Source organism: Acanthochromis polyacanthus, chromosome 11 (assembly GCF_021347895.1).
Source record: "Acanthochromis polyacanthus isolate Apoly-LR-REF ecotype Palm Island chromosome 11, KAUST_Apoly_ChrSc, whole genome shotgun sequence".
Lineage (NCBI taxonomy): Eukaryota > Metazoa > Chordata > Actinopteri > Pomacentridae > Acanthochromis > Acanthochromis polyacanthus.
In genome coordinates, this window is record NC_067123.1 from 15,630,564 (window position 1) to 15,647,614 (window position 17,051).

At 39.4% G+C, this 17,051-nt stretch overlaps 2 protein-coding genes across 4 annotated transcripts in view; both read left to right on the top strand.

The window, feature by feature from the left end:
* LOC110962996 (rho guanine nucleotide exchange factor 2-like) overlaps positions 1 to 1,762 on the top strand; it is a 40,805-nt gene extending 39,043 nt beyond the window's left edge. For both annotated transcript variants that reach the window (XM_022211156.2, XM_022211164.2), the window contains exon 23: positions 254 to 1,762. In XM_022211156.2, the coding sequence (XP_022066848.1) occupies positions 254 to 282 (29 nt within the window). In that variant the 3' untranslated portion in view covers positions 283 to 1,762. The remainder of the gene's footprint in view (positions 1 to 253) is intronic.
* Positions 1,763 to 5,292: 3,530 nt separating this feature from the next.
* On the top strand, positions 5,293 to 16,400 carry LOC127536150 (zinc finger MYM-type protein 1-like). 2 transcript variants are annotated; one of them, XR_007945136.1, is made up of 3 exons: positions 5,293 to 12,878; positions 13,463 to 13,574; positions 14,266 to 16,400. XR_007945136.1 is itself a non-coding variant. In XM_051955753.1 (2 exons), exon 1 carries the CDS (start codon positions 11,795 to 11,797, stop codon positions 12,842 to 12,844), a length of 1,050 nt encoding a protein of 349 aa, XP_051811713.1. In that variant the 5' UTR covers positions 5,293 to 11,794; the 3' UTR covers positions 12,845 to 12,878; positions 13,463 to 13,804. The 2 variants fall into 2 exon arrangements, 1 of the variants encoding a protein (XP_051811713.1); XM_051955753.1 differs by lacking the exon at positions 14,266 to 16,400 and having other exon boundaries at positions 13,463 to 13,804.
* The last annotated feature ends 651 nt before the right edge of the window (positions 16,401 to 17,051 follow it).

The following is a 17,051-nucleotide window of genomic DNA, read 5'->3' on the forward strand; positions in this document are numbered from 1 at the left end:
AAAAAAGAGGAAAGGTGAAACTGGTATCAGGTTCCAAAATCAACATTGAACAGCAACAGGATAAACTGTGCCCTTAAAACCATTTTAAACTGTGCTCAACTTCAACGGTTCCTCCTCACATGATGTAACAGAGTACTGGGCTGCAGCAGGTGACAGGTGCCAAATGGCCGGGCCAAGATACCACTGAAATCCTATTTTACTGTAGTTGTAGGGGAGCAGAGGACTGAATTCTGTTTTGTTCTTTCTTTTTCAGATCTTCAAGACATTCCAGAGGAGATCTAATCCTAGGCATGTTTCCAAGTGATGAAGAGCTTATACAGCTATATATGATTATGACCTATTCCAATGAGAAAATGCTATTGCTATCGTGTTTTCCGGCATAGTGACCAACAATACACATGTTAATCCTAAGTTTTAGTGTTTAGTTAGCTGTTTTGCTGTTACGTAGATGGCTTGTGACAGTGGCTTCTTTATTTTTTTCATTTCTGCTTTGGATTATTTCAGTTTCCATGATTCCATGATCACTTGACCAAAGGAGTGTGGCAAACTGCAAATGTGTGGCTCTGTCACAGACACAGACAGTAACAAGTATTAAGGCTTTGTCATGACAGCAGCCAACACAGTGTTAATGGAAAGAGAATGTTGCAATATCCTTATCCAAAAGATCTTGTGCTCTATTTACAAGGCTAATATAAAAAAAATAATCACCCCACTGAAAAATCAATAGAGGTCACTAGGTTCTTTCACTAAAACCATTGCTGAGACCCGAGATGTTTCCCACTTTCCTTTGATTTCTACTTATAGTTGTCTACACACAATAGCTGATGGTGTCTCATTAGGTCTGTAGGTCCCTAATAGGCACTTCGACACTCTCACTATTGTTACTACTGGCCACATTCCATATTTATCAAAAAATGGCTGTCTACATTAGAAACAAACTGTTTAGTTAGCTGTCTGGGGCACCTGGATGCATTAACAGTGCACATGTCATGCCAACTCTGTAGAGCTTCTTGTCAGAGATGCTTGGCGACTCCCCATACACTGGAGGAAACCAGATTAAAAATGGTAAATTTTTCTCTACGTAATCCACCCACCCTTTTCCTTGGGTTTTCAGGACTACGATAGCGGTTCACTAGGTTAGATCAGCATGTTAACTTTTGCTGAAGGCCAAACCAGGTTATGTTCCAACACATCAACATGTGTTAAAACAGTACCAATCAGTTCTCCTGGCAAATGGCATCATCATTCCTTGAAGATTCCACAGAGTTCAACAGATAGTGATAGGTGAAGATAACAGAGCTGTAGATGGAAGAGAGCTTTATACCCCAGAAGAATACATCTAAGCACTTCATTCATTTAATGAAACACAGCTACAACCATAGTCAGATATACTTGTGTCCTAAAAATTTGGTGTTGATTAGCCTGTTAACTTATACATCTACACAGTTTGCAGTGGTTTTTTTTTTTGCTAGCTGGCCTTTCTGCTTTAGTTGCTGCAGCTGAGTTACTTTTAGTCTTTATTAGGTGTATACATTATGATATTTCTGTCGTATTCTGGTTTGCCATTCATTTGTGAAATATGCTAGCCTAGCCGCGCTAGACAACCCACGGCAACAAATTTAATTCTCTGCCAGGGTCGGTCTAGTTACCCTCCATAAGGCTCGAGGTTGGATGCTCCTAAAACTGGCTGGACGAATCACCATGAAGTGTAGAGTCAGAAGGCGGGCGTAACTAAGTGACGACAGAGGCGCAACGATTCTGACAGAAACAACCAGAAACAACTAGCCTAGCCATACTAGACAACCCACGGCAACGAATTTAATTCTCTGCCAGGGTCGACAACAAAAACGACAACAGTCTGTTGTCGTTTTTGTTGTCGACCCTGGCAGAGAATTAAATTCGTTGCTGTGGATTGTCTAGCGCGGCTAAGCTAGTTGTTTCCGGTTGTTTCTGTCAGAATTGTCGCGCCTCTGTCATCACTTAGTTACGCCCGCCTTCTGACTCTACACTTCATGGTGATTCGTCGGCCAGTTTTAGGAGCATCCAACCTCGAGGCTTACCGAGGGTAACTAGATCGACCCTCCATTAGCACCGACTCTGAATAATCTTTCTGTTAACATGTCTGTAATATACTTGAGCTTCACCCATTGACTGTATAAATAAGGCTTCACTGAACTCCCGCATCCTCTGATTTCCGGCGCTCTATGAACTATGTCAGCCTATTTGTTGCACTGATTGGTTGTATACCTACCCAATTGCTGCAGAGTGATTTGAAAGACAACCTTTTAGCCCACCTCCCTCCCTGTCGAGAGTTCCTAGACCCTTGCGTCTTCAGACCGAGGTCTAGCGTGGCTAGGCTGGAAATATGCCACACTTTTGCTTGTAGATTTGTCAGTGTTAGTGATTGGTCAACTCTGCCTCTTTCATATGAACATGCTTATGGCCAGATTGGCTTACTGACTTCATAACCAGCTTAATGGGACCTCTTATCACAACTGCCTTTGTTAGATTTAATGAAAGAAGAAAACAAAAAGATACCCTGGATATGATGAACTTGCTTTGTAGTACAAGCCTTTGCATCAGCTGTTAGTCAGATTTAGCTTTGTGGCATTGCTGTGTCCATTTACACAGCTATTCAGTCAAAATCATAATAAGGGTGATGTTGTTACCACTGTTTCCTTTGACATACCAGGTGAATGATGTAAAGTACTACACATAACTAAAGGATAATGACTTTAGCAGATAATGAAAATGTATCCACTGTAGAAAGACAACAGGCAGCACAGACAAACTTTATTGTTCTAAATAAAAAAATAATGGACAAGCATTCTTCCAAATGAAAAACTAAAATGTAATTTCTCAATGCATTCCATTCTCTGATCTCTGTTAGCAGACTTTAGCCAGTATGTTTCAGTACTGCTAGAAATTATTCTTACTAGAATAATTAAATTTTATCTTTGACATTGCTATGGTTAAAGTGTTGTTTGGTAGGAAAATTACTTTAGGGTTGAGAAAGGTAGAGGTAAACAAACAGATGGATGATGAAACAAAACAAAATTGGTAAAGGCTTGGGACAGATCAGGGTCCTGATTTTAACCTGAGCTGATTTATAAAATCTATAAAAGCTGAGAGGAGTAATACTATTAATAAAACTAAGTTGGCTAGTAGTTTAGTTTTGGTCAGTTGCTTTGTTCCATTTCTTGAATCATCATTAACTTTTGCCAAACAGTAAATTAATTTCTCAAAACAATCCTTACAAAATGGCACCATACAGTGGACTACCTGAAAAAGTCCTTAAGTTTCTCAAAATTAATATTTTTGTCTAAAACCATATCAGTGATATCAGAATGACAAGTCCCTGAGTCATTGTTTAACAAGTTAGAATGCTCAGCCATGTCAATATACCAGTCTTTGGATCTCAGTGTTTACTGATGTAATTTATGACTAAAGTTTTGATGAGGATGACTGAAAATGCACAAGGTTGCCCTTTTTTGTAAGCCAGTCTCAACACTATGAAATTACACATTACTGTATGTGGGAGACTGCTAGAGATTGGACAGAGATTTCCATTGACATTTTTGCCGTCATTTGTTGACAGATCATGGTATACACAATACAGAGAAGAAAAGATAGGACTGTTTTACAACACTGCATAGCACAAAGGGGGGAAAGCACATCACAGTAGATGCCTGCAGACACTTGATAAGACATTTAATTTCTGAGTTGCAAATGAAGATATCCTTTGGGATTTACACACGTGGACAAAATTGTTGGTACCCCTCAGTTAAAGAAGGAAAAACCCACAATTCTCACTGAAATCACTTGAAACTCACAAAAGTAACAATAAATAAAAATTTATTGAAAATCAAATAATCAAAATCAGCCATCACTTTTGAATTGTTGATTAACATAATTATTTAAAAAAACAAACTAATGAAATAGGGCTGGACAAAAATTATGGTACCCATAACTTAATATTTTGTTGCACAACCTTTTGAGGCAATCACTGCAATTAAACGATTTCTGTATTTGTCAATGAGCGTTCTGCAGCTGTCAACAGGTATTTTGGCCCACTCCTCATGAGCAAACAGCTCCAGTTGTCTCAGGTTTGATGGGTGTCTTCTCCAAATGGCATGTTTCAGCTCCTTCCACATATGTTCAATGGGATTCAGATCTGGGCTCATAGAAGGCCACTTTAGAATAGTCCAACGCTTTTCTCTCAGCCATTCTTGGGTGTTTTTGGCTGTGTGTTTTGGATGGTTGTCCTGTTGGAAGACCCATGACCTGCGACTGAGACCAAGCTTTCTGACACTAGGCAGCACATTTCTCTCCAGAATGCCTTGATAGTCTTCAGATTTCATCGTACCTTGCACACTTTCAAGACACCCTGTGCCAGATGCAGCAAAGCAGCCCCAAAACATTACTGAGCCTCCTCCATGTTTCACCGTAGGGACAGTGTTCTTTTCTTCGTATGCTTGGTTTTTGAGTCTATGAACATAGAGTTGATGTGCCTTACCAAAAAGCTCCAGTTTGGTCTCATCTGTCCAAAGGACATTCTCCCAGAAGCTTTGTGGCTTGTCAACATGCATTTTTGCAAATTCCAGTCTCGCTTTTTTATGAGTTTTTTTCTGCAGTGGTGTCCTCCTTGGTCGTCTCCCATGAAGTCCACTTTGGCTCAAACAACGACGAATGGTGCGATCTGACACTGATGTACCTTGGCCTTGGAGTTCACCTTTAATTTCTTTGGAGGTTGCTCTGGGCTCTTTGGATACAATTCAAACGATCCGTCTCTTCAATTTGTCATCAATTTTCCTCTTGCGGCCACGTCCAGGGAGGTTGGCTACTGTCCCGTGGGTCTTGAACTTCTGAATAATATGAGCCACTGTTGTCACAGGAACTTCAAGCTGTTTAGAGATGGTCTTATAGCCTTTACCTTTAAGATGTTTGTCTATAATTTTTTTTCGGATGTCCTGGGACAATTCTCTCCTTCGCTTTCTGTTGTCCATGTTCAGTGTGGTACACACCTTTTCACCAAACAGCAGGGTGACTACTTGTCTCCCTTTAAATAGGCAGACTGACTGATTATGAGTTTGGAAACACCTGTGATGTCAATTAAATGACACACCTGAGTTAATCATGTCACTCTGGTCAAATAGTTTTCAATCTTTTATAGAGGTACCATCATTTTTGTCCAGGCCTGTTTCATTAGTTTGTTTTTTTAAATAATTATGTTAATCAACAATTCAAAAGTGATGGCTGATTTTGATTATTTAATTTTCAATAAATTTTTATTTATTGTTACTTTTGTGAGTTTCAAGTGATTTCAGTGAGAATTGTGGGTTTTTCCTTCTTTAACTGAGGGGTACCAACAATTTTGTCCACGTGTGTAAATGAAAATCTGTGAACCAACAGGCAAGAACATTAGGAAGTGTATGAAGACAGCACTGTAGCTTGTCATACATACTGCATGTGCAGCTCTGTCCAAGGGTTGTTCTATGTGTTTAAATTCAAATTAAAATCAAATTAAATCAGTTTTATTGTCATTATGCAATGCAAAATGAAAACTTTGCATTTTTATTATTTTGCACTGTGTTATAAGACTGTCTTTTTTCTTTTCTGTATTGCAATGAGTCAGGTAATTAACTAATGCCTAGATTTTTGTTTTGTTTTGTGGGTGCTATTGTTATCAATGCTATCATTATCAATCTAAAGAAAAATAAATTAAATTAAGTAAATAGCATCCATCAATGTAATGATTTGTAGTGGCACAAAAAATCCCTGTGATTTATGTCTAAATGATGACTGATTTTTTTTACCAGTAAATTTGCATGTGAATCTATATATCTATATTTGTATCTGTAAATTTAATCTATAACTAGCATATCAAAATTTGTACAACAACTTAATATTTTTCGAAATATGGCTGTTTCTAAATATCAAGTGATTGCCTGTAGTTGGCGATAGAGCACCATTTCCAGATGCCAACTCTGTGAGCATAGGCTGCATGTGTGGAATTCATGTCATGTCTGAGTCAGAAAACTTCCTTCAGATGACTGAAAACCATTTGTGGTAACAATTCATGGTATTTAGTCTGCAAGTTGACCAGCTACAGAACAAAGCTAGACAACTGCTTGGCTTATAGCTTGTTGGCTGGTTAGCCTAGAAATGTCTTTCTCATCATTTAGACAGGGATACAGGACATTTTACAAGTCATTCGCTTCCTGAATTAGTGAATTCAGTGTAGAACACAACTTTCTGAAAGAATGCATGCATAAAGGTAGAAACTGACAAATCTATTCCCACTGAGCAACTGCTAAGTTAAATGTTCATATTATGATATACAAGTGACAAATCAGACCTACAGAGAACAATCGCTCGTGAGTTGTTTGTGGATTGTGTTGTAAAAGTTACAAATTAGAGGCACGGAGAGTCATATTTCACACGGCCACAACAGGTCCTTTTTGTATATCTTAAGACATGAGAAGTAATTTCCGAAACGAAGATTATCAAAATCAATACAATCCTGGTGAATAATAAGAGGAAAGAGTGATTAATTCTTTGTTGATCATACTGATAGTTGAAGCTACTACAAAATAAATGAGTGGTAAACCAGAAATAAAAATTGGATGAATCTGAGCATATTAGCAGACATAACTGCAATGCTGTGATTTCAAGCAGCCGCGTGATGGTGGGATCCTCAGAAAATTGTGTACACTCCTTCATCACTTTTAGTTAAAAAATACATGAGAAACAACGTCAACTCTTGATATTTTTTGGCAGTTAATGATTCCATGCACAGAGAAACATGTATTTAAACTTATGCTGCTTTCTGTGACAGAATTTTGGGATGTCTGATGCAACAGTAGACTAAAGGGACTTTACATTTTTTGTTAATAGATGCTCAGTATTCTGCTTGGTTGTTGCTTTGCATGTTTTTAAAACTGTCTTATCTGACTTAAAGATCTATTCGCTGTGGTGGCCCTCAGATGTAAAACACAACAATGTCTGGAAACAAAACAACATTTTACAGGATGTACCGTAATAAGAAAATACAAAACACAATAACATTTTAGAAACACAATGTTGTGTTTTTGGAAAAGTTGTCATGTTTTGCACCTCAGGGGCACCACAGTCAGTCTAACCTTCGGCTTTAAGCTTTATTGTGTTTCGATCCTTAATTTTTATGTATATATGTACTTTTCTGTATGTAAGGGCTGAGTGGCTGTAGTCTGATACTCTATCTAGACAAATTAGATCAGCCACAACAATAAAACCACTGATAATTGATCCATAACACATTGGTCATCTCATTTTGATGCCATGATCTCCTGTGAAATTTTCGTTTCCGGTATTCGTGTGGATGCTACCTTTTGGCACATACCACCCACCAAACCTTTTTCTAAGCTAAGTTCCCCCATGACACTGACACTCGCTAACCTCCCCAACAGGACAATGTGCCTCACAACATTGCCAGAACTACTCAGGAATGGCTCAACAACCATGACAAAAAAAAAGTCTAAGGCAGTATCCCGACCACCAAACTGCCCTGATCTCAATCCACATAGTCACAGTAAGGCCCAAACAAACCTGATGCATGAAATCCCCGCCCTACAACCTGTAGAATAGTATGCAAGTGTTTTTTATGTTTTGGCTGATCTATCTATACTGCAAAATTTCCATTATTTGCCAAACTTATAGTTGCCTGCCAAATATATTGTATATTTCTTGAAAGACATACAAATGTATGCAAATGTTTGCATCCTCCACCCCCCAGAGTAATTACATATTTAGTTTATTTTTTAAGTGAAAATTACATAAGACAAACTCTGCAACAAACAAGCACTGACATGACCATGTACAAAACTATGGTCACCCTACTCAGTCAGTACCTAGAAACCCTAAGTAATGCCTTTAAACAGCTAAGAATCTCCTTGCTCTTGTTTCAGGGATTTTTAGCCACTCCTCCTTACAGATCACTTCAGCAGAAACTGAAGCTAGATGCACCTGAATGTGTTTTTACAGGGGAAGGCCTCCGCTTTGTAGGCATCAGTTACCTTCATTTTCAGAGCCTCTGTCATTTGCTTAGAGGAGCTCACAGGTGTTGAGTTTTACTGCAGTTTTTGATGAGTCAGTATATCAACTCTGGAATTGCTGTCACCTTGCAGTTCCTAATGATATATTTTTTTGACTGCTTTACAAGTTCTGACATATGAATTGAGGCCCAACTAGTTGGTGAAGTTCTGAAAAGAAGGGGATAAAACCTTTTCACATGCCACAATCATTGTTTAATTGTGTTCTCCTCCTTGGGTACATATAATAGAAAACAGTGCATTCACATTTTTAAAAAGTTTCATTTTAACCACTTGTTTGTTGCAGAGGCTGTATTTACTTGTTTTTTACTTCAAAAATCAAACAAATTTGACTTTGGGTGTAAACTTTTGGGGGCAAATCTTTGCATGCAAATATAACTTTTCAATAGATTTTGAATGTATATATTATGAAAACCGTTTTTAACTAGCTATAAATAGGTAACTGATTTATGCAAGTGTTTCTGTGGTCAAAAAAGGATTGTGACCGCTCCACAGTAATTCTCATATTAGAATGTTTCAACTGTACACCAATATGAATGTATTTTACTCTATTATCTTTGTGACATCTCAGTGAAAACTGATAGCAATTATTGCCAGCTTAGTAACATTTTGATAGCAAATGATATTTAAAATCCACATAATAATGAGATTTATTATACTAGCAGTATAAGTTAAGTATTTATCAAGTACAGCATTTGCTTGCCAAAGTGTAAGGCTGATCCCAGTTCAAGCCAAAAACAAATGTACTTACTTTTTGCACACCCTTTGTTATTTGTGTTAATTGTATTACTAAATAAAATAAATAAATATTTATTAAAACAAATTGCGATTTTTTTAACAGGCAGGAAAGTCAGTCAGGTGACTGAGAACGTGGTGATATCAGCAGTTTTGTGGGTTTCGTTGTACTTATTGGATTGTTTAATATGTTTCTTTTGGAGGACTACTCCAGCTTTTTCAAAGTGTGCCATCAAATTTAAATGTAAACACAATTCTTTTTGGAACACTCCGTTGTAATGCACAATGCCACAACATTCCAAGCTGCTTAAATCTATCCTCACAACTCAACAGACCACTGATCGACACAGACGCTGTATCTTGTTCGTGAAAAACCTCAGCAAAAGCTAGGATGGAAGACAAACGTCAAAGTAAGTGAGAAATCCTGACTTAAAAAACCTGCTATCACTCATGTTAATGATCCAAATGATTCATCAGGGAGAGTCAGAGCTAATCATTTAGTACCAATCCAGTTAGTAGGGGTGTAACGGTACACAAAAATCACGGTTCGGTGCTCAGTTAAAGGGAAAAATTTTTAAAAAACTGCTGATATGACTTTCTGGCTTAAGTGTGGAAGAGAAGGAACTTCATAACGGGGCTCTATCACCTAAAATAGGAAATATATTTTAATGCAATTGCTTTTTTTAAAAAAACAACAATATAATTTAGTTAGGCTCTTGTTTACCAGCATAAATATACTAGTAGGCTAAAAGAAAATACACAATATAGTCATTTATCTATACAGGGTTTCTGCAGAAATCAACCAGTCAGATTTAATACTTTTTAATGCCATTTTAGTGGTGTGCTGCAAATATTTTAATTCCATTACCGCAAACTCAACAAATTATATGGGTTTGTTTTTTTGTAAAAGATGATTTTTGTATGAAAACTTTCCCTACATTTCACTATTTCTGAATCCAGAAACCACCCCTGACCACCAACGGACTGTAGGTATTCTCTGAAATCCATGTTTTCTAGCCATTTTTGCTGGCATTTACATTTCCCCATTTCCCACCCTTCCTCCACCTGGTCCAGCCTGCCGGACACTAAAAAAAACATGTACTTTTTGGCAGTTGTACTGGACCAGCTGGAATAATTATCACAATCTCGGCATGTTTACATAGATGCACGTATCTGACGAATCACAGTCTATAATCAAATATTATTATTGTCAAATATTTTTCTTGAAAACTGCAGAAAGAATTTTTAATGACACTGAGAATCAAATTTAATGACTTTTAATGCCATTTAAGGCCTTAATTTTAGCAAAATCCACTTAATGACTATTAATGCTTTTTAATGCCCTGCAGTAACCCTGTCTATTGTGAAGAGCACAGCAATAATGTAAAGTTAATGTAAGCTGACCTTCATAAGTTTAAAACCTCAGTTCTCAACAACAGAGTATGGCTGTAGATCTGCTGCTATGAAAACACCAATGGATTTGGTTATTGCCTTATCCCGTTCTGAATTGCTAAGCAGGGTTTGATGAAATTATTTTGGGAGCATTGTTTGTACAGTTCGCTGTTTTTTCCTAGCAGCGGGGATAGTTACGGTTGGATGGTGCTTTTTCTAATGTGTGTCTAAATTTGACGTGTTGCTGGATGTATAGCTGAGGACCGCTTCACAGTGTCGGCATACGGCTTTCGTCTTGTCCACTTGTTTTCTACTTTTTTGTACTTCACTGGGAAACCGAAGTGATCCCGTAAACTCATTCAGGAAATGTTTACTGAGGTAACACAAGTGAGACGTAGGGTCCTTTCTATCATAGACTTCTATACAATCTGGTTTATTTTTGCAACCTCTGGTGATGCCAGATGAAGAGAAAAGGATCCATCATCAGGGCGCCATGAATGTCTGTATCAAATATATTACTAGATGAGTTTAGTAGTTGAGTGACAATATTATAAGACACGGATGTAACCAACAAATACTGTCCATTGATAAACAATGCTCGGAGCCACATGGAAAATGCTATGCATCTGGGCATGTTTGGGAGAGCTAACATAGCAGCTGTTACGGCCACCAGTATTGGTGTGCCATTTTGTTTTGAGGTGGTGTTCTGTTGGGCCTTTGTGTGGGAGAAATTTGTGTGGGTTCAGCTGTGGGTTTTGCAGAGTCTTTGGAACCCCAGCTGCCAGCCATTTCAGCTGATGATACAGAGCTGATGACGACCTGCACTGCGATCTGGTTCTCCCTGCCCTTCGACCTTGGGGCCACCCTCCAGCTCCTCCTCCTCGGACCAATCAGAGGCAGCCAGGCACCACACCTGCAACCTATATAGTTGCCACCATGCCATTAGTCGAGGTGGCTGGTACTTTGACCAGTCCACCCTGGTGCCTCTCTGTGTGTGAACTTTGTTTGTACTTCAATGTGTTTCGGTCTGCAGGTATGGTGGTGGGTTGGCGGGTACCACAGACACTTCGGTCGGTAGATACTCCTGGTGAGCTCTGCTGACACCTTGGGTTTCTGTTGGTGGCTGCTACCTTGGTGTGGAGCCTACGGTTGGGCAGAGACTGGGGCTCCCATTCAGCAGCCTGCCACTTTAGGAAGAAGCCATTCTGTGTTAGAGTTTTTGTGAATTGTGTAACCAGTGAGTGTGAGGCACCAGTTTAGTTGAGTTCGTTTTATACACCCTTTGTATTAGTTTTTGTTCCTGGTGGTGGGTGTTGCTTCTGTAGATCTGTTTGGCTAGGGAGTTTAGTTTTCTTTGTGTTAGCTTAGTTACAAACTCTGTGAGCCCTCGTTATGTTTTATTCTGTTCTTTGTTTTAGCAACACCCTCCAGTCTTATGTTTTATTGTCACTTTTACGTTCCTTTGCTACTAAGCAATAAATCCCTTAACCTAAACCAATAACACCTGGTATTTTTGTTGCATCCAGCCAACCCCTAGCGGTTGGATCATAACAGCAGCTCAGCTTGATGATGGCTACATGATAGGCATCCGTAAACATAACGAGGAGGTCGACAAAAATAGGCATGTGCTGTCTAAAATAATAGACTGCATTAAGTTCTGTGGTGCCTTTGAGCTCGCCCTGGGAGGCCATGTTGAGAGTGAAAGCTCCGAAAATCCAGGTGTTTTCAGAGGGCTGGTGGATTTTATAGCATCACTAGATGCAGCTGTCCATGAGCACCTTCAGACTGCCACTGTGTGTAAAGGGACATCCAAAACAGTGCAGAATGAACTCCTTGACTGCATGCTGGCAGTTTTGAGAGAGTCCATTATTGAGGAAGTTCAGTGTACAGACTTCATATCCATCCAGGCTGATGAAACAATGGACATCTCCACCCAGTGTCAGCTTGTTCTTGTGATCCGCTACATCGACAAAATTAATGAGGTGCAGGAGAGATTTTTTGAGTTTATATCTCTGCAGTCTGCCACAGCTGAGTCCATTGCCACAGCACTTTTGGAGAGGCTGAGCCTCATTCTCCCTGATGACCAGAAGAGCAAGCTCATCTCCCAGGCCTATGATGTTGCGAGTGTCATGAGAGGAGCCACAGGTGGTGTACAGAAGACAGTGAGCGATGTGTATGCGAATGCACACTATTTCCACTGCTATGCTCACCAGCTCAACATTATCATGCAGCAGGTGACATCCTGTATCCCAAAAGTTGGTCAGTTCTTCTCTGACCTAGCTGGATTCTCAGAATTTTCTTCAAGATCCCCCAAGAGAACCAGTGTGCTTGACAGAGTGGTGGCACACAGGCTTCCAAGAGCAAGCACAGTAAGGTGGAACTTCCACAGCCATGCTGTCAACACTGTGTTTGAGCACAAAGACGACCTCCTTCAGTGCTTCGAAACCATCAGGGACTCAGGTGACTTTGATCCTACCACTGTCCGTGAAGCTGGAGGTTTTGTGAGACTCCTGGAGGATGCTACCTTCTGCTTCTTCCTGGAGTTTTTCCACCGCATCATGCCTCATGTGGACATGCTCTACAGCCAACTCCAGAGGCCATGGATTCGGTCTTTGTCCACAGAGTGACGCAGCATTTCACCGACAACGTGCAGATGATCAGGTAAATACATTTGTATGTAACCATATTAAACCCTTATGCATCCTCTCACAAAAAGTGTCATACGCAGTACTATGGGACAAAAATGTCCAAGTCAAAAACTGTAATAAAATTATTTATAATAATATAATTTTCCTCTTACATAGTTAGATTTTTAAACCATCAGTCCAGATAATAAAAGTTTTGATTGAACTGATCATTTTCAGAGTATTAACATTTTCTTTATTACCTTTAATTCCCAGTTCATTTACATTATATCACTATTGTTTATTGTGAAAAAAATAAAATAAACTGAGTTTTACCCAAACACTTAATGCTAAAGGAAATATTTAAAACTAATGCAGTCTTGGATGTATTAGTGATGAGTAACAATGATTGATTTTGACAATGATTTTGTTTCCATCATTATTTATTTGTGGATAATTTGTGTGAAATGAAAAACTCACACTCAGTCATGTGCGCATCACATGACTGTAATAATTAATGTTAACCATAATAAGTCATTATTTATGATACTTAATGTGCTTAATTTCTTTCTGTTTCCTGGCAACTAAAGTTTAATTTTTTTCTCTTCTGGGGCTGGTCAGAGACTCCCTCCCTACTGTCAGTGAAGAACATCACAGCTGTGTGCCTCAGCAGCAGCTGGCCAAGAAGCGCCGCACACTGGGACCAGATGAACTACAGAGGATAGCTACAGAGGTGAGATCAAAGCTGAGGCTCTGGTAACTTAATATCCTACGATATGTCTGTGACTGTTGTCCTTCCTGTTGTTATTCCTTTCTATATATATGTGGACGTCGTCTCTCACTGAAGTTGATGAGTGGTGACCTGAACAATCAAAACTTTTCTCACCATTCATCAGGACACACAGCTTCATAAATAAATCTAATATCAACTGGCAGCGGTTCCTCCTGGCCTTAGCAATCTGAACAACATGCCCTCATTTATCGCTGATAAACCTGCTGGACAAACTGCCACATGTAGATAGCAGGGCGTTTATGAAACACAGAATTCAACTGCACAACAGGTGCTAGTGCATACACATATGTCAGCAACAATAATTGATTATCTGTGTTGAATTAACACTGGTCTTCAAGGCTGAAATCAGTTATTTTCCTCTGTAAAGTAACATGTTTGAAACCTGGTAAATTAAAGAGGAACATGAGGGTGTCCACAACCATATTCCCAAACCTCCAATTTCTCCAATAAAGTATATGCTATTCTGTTGTAGATAAACATTTTCCAAATAAGATTCAATTACATGGACATGACCTGAGTGTGTTGTATGGTCTTTTACAGTGTTATAATCATAGTAAGCTGTTATGTGAACAATTGGACAAGACACTTTTATGTAGGTTCTGTGTGATATAATGTGTGTCTTTCTTTATAGGTTTGTGACACAATCCTGGGCCATGCAAAAGAGAGGTTGCCTTCACCAAATACCTAATCAGTGCTACACTGCTTCAAGGAGACAGATTCCAGAAGTACGACAGCCAGTTCCCTGAAGCAGCGCTCAACACCACCATGGAGGCCTATCCAATGCTGAACAAGGGCAAGCTGAAAACTGAACTGTCGCTCATCTTCAGCAACACAGAGTTCAGGAGTTGCAATGATGCTGTGGCTCTGTACCAGTTCTTCATGAGCAACAATCTTCAGGACACCTTCTCAGAGACTGTGTCTCTCCTGAAGATCCTCATCACGACTCCAATGACGACAGCTGAATCTGAGAGGTGCTTCTCAACAATGAAAAGAATCAAGACGTTCCTCAGGAACACGATGTTGCAGGATCGTCTTAATGCACTGACCATGCTCTCTGTGGAAAAGAAACTTGTCAGGGAGACCCCAGATTTTAACCATATTTACATCAATTATTGTATTCCGGTGTTGCCAACTCTGCTATTTGGTTTGGTAAATGAAGTGCACCCCCCCCAAGAGAAAAATTCACCAGCCGCCACTGAACCACAATATATACTGATAGCTTCATCTTGAGGCTTGGTTTGCTTTTCAGCATGGCAAACTAATGTAAGATCTGCAGTGATGCTCCAGTCTTCCTATCAATGCTGTTTAACACACTGGCACAGACAACAGTTTTTAGCTGCCAAAACAGGCAGTTGCAAGAAGGCAGCTCTCATATCCTGCAGTGTTTCCCTCTTTTAGATTAAGGTGGCTCCTTTCTGTCAATTCTAATAATTTAAAAATATAAAAATTCTAATAATTTATTTCTTATTATTTATAGAACACCAATTCACAACTCCAGGCACTTCACATAGTAAGGTCAATATTACAGAGAGTAGGAACCCAACAAACCCAGTAAATCCAACAATTCCCTTTGAGAAAGCATATGTTTACCACCCAGCAATATATATTTAATAATTAGAATTTAGAACTAATAGAATGAAGAAAGATTTACTGCCCTGTTGACTTTGTCTGATTTAATTTTTGATGATTTGTATTTTTTAAAAATATAGTTTTGTTATACAGTATTTGCATTAAGTCAAATAATAATGAGTCTAACACCACAGATATCCTGATATCTAACGTTGAAAAATTATTTTTACTATAAGGGTGAGTTGCTTTAGATTCATCTTTCTAATAATGCAGGTTAAACACACTCTCAATCTCTCTCTCTCTCACTCACACACACACACACACACACACACACACACACACACACACACACACACACACACACACACACACATATACTGTGTTTTTCTTACCCTAACCCTAACCTTAACCCAGACCAAAACAATGCCTAACCCTAAAGAAACGTTTTTGCACTTTCACTTTTTTCAGTAACAACAACATGGCCAAGAAAACACTGTTTAAACTTGTGGGGACCGAAATGAGATCCCCACAAGTGACATTGTTTTCGGTTTTCCTACAGTTGTGGGGACATTTGGTCCCCACAAGTATAGCCAGCACCTGAGCACACACACACACACACACACACACACACACACACACACACACACACACACACACACACACACACACACACACACACACTATACAATATGCAGACTGTTCAGGTTGCACTGGTCAACCAATATGAACTCCCTCAGACCTAGTAATAGAAAAGGTCACTGTGTAACACACCAACCGACAGACACACACAGGATGAAACTGACACCACTTCACTAATTGTTGATTTGCTGGCTAACAAATGTGTTTTTCAGAATTCTAATGAGTAATTTTACAATTCACAATCACAAGAGGAAGCTTCAGTAATCTTACTGTTTGCCACTTATTCATCTCTGCCTGCATACATAGCTATAGACACAGTCTCTTATTCTAATCCTCGAGACAATGTCAGCCAAAAGATGTTTATTAATAACCCAACTGGGGCCTAGAGGGGAATAAGTGACATATTCACCCCGTTGGCCCTCTACTCTGTCCATCCCAGGAGAGATCCGGTTATAGGCATGACCATTAGGTGATGGAATACTATTACAGCAAAGGCATTTCTGCCCAGTACCAATCTGTATTGCGTTTGTTCTAGCATGCAATCTCTCTACTCATCACTTGGACACTTCACATAAAATAAACAATAATAATGATATAAAATTCGAGTTCACTGTGTATCAACAACAGTATGACCTTTTTTTTAATGTCTAATTGTGTGTACTTCCTTGTAGATGTGTGCTTTCACTTCATTGTTGATAAGCATTATATTTTTGAATCATTATGATTTTAAACAATAGGCATATAATGAATATGTATACAGTATATATGTTAAAAACACACCATAAAAAAAGGGCAATTGAGCAACTCAGTTGGTGATTTGAACTATGTGCATTAGCTTAGATGTCCATGCAATAGTTTGATGTGAATACCAAAAATGGACCAGTAGAGATTACGGGCCACTATTATTGTCACGGCTGAGCGGGTTGGACCCGAGCAGAGAGCCACACTACCAAGGCTGGCTGGAATGAAAAGTGCTTTATTGTTGGGGGTGAATAGTGGCTCGGTGGGGGGAAAACCAGGGTGCAGGAGCGGGGAGCGGCTGATGCAGTGGGGTGTTTTGGCCAGGTGGGTCTGGAGGTTCCGGGAGGTTGGGAGGGAAGCAAGTCGGGGGGTCCAGGCAGGAACGGAGGGTCCAGGCAGGAACAGGGGGGTCCAGGCAGGAACGGGGGGGTCCAGTGAGGGGGGAAAACCGGTACCCAGTGGTCTGGG

Excerpts from the sequence above, each read along its gene's own strand:
- LOC127536150 (XM_051955753.1), top strand. The coding sequence starts at position 11,795 with ATGATAGGCATCCGTAAACATAACGAGGAGGTCGACAAAAATAGGCAT.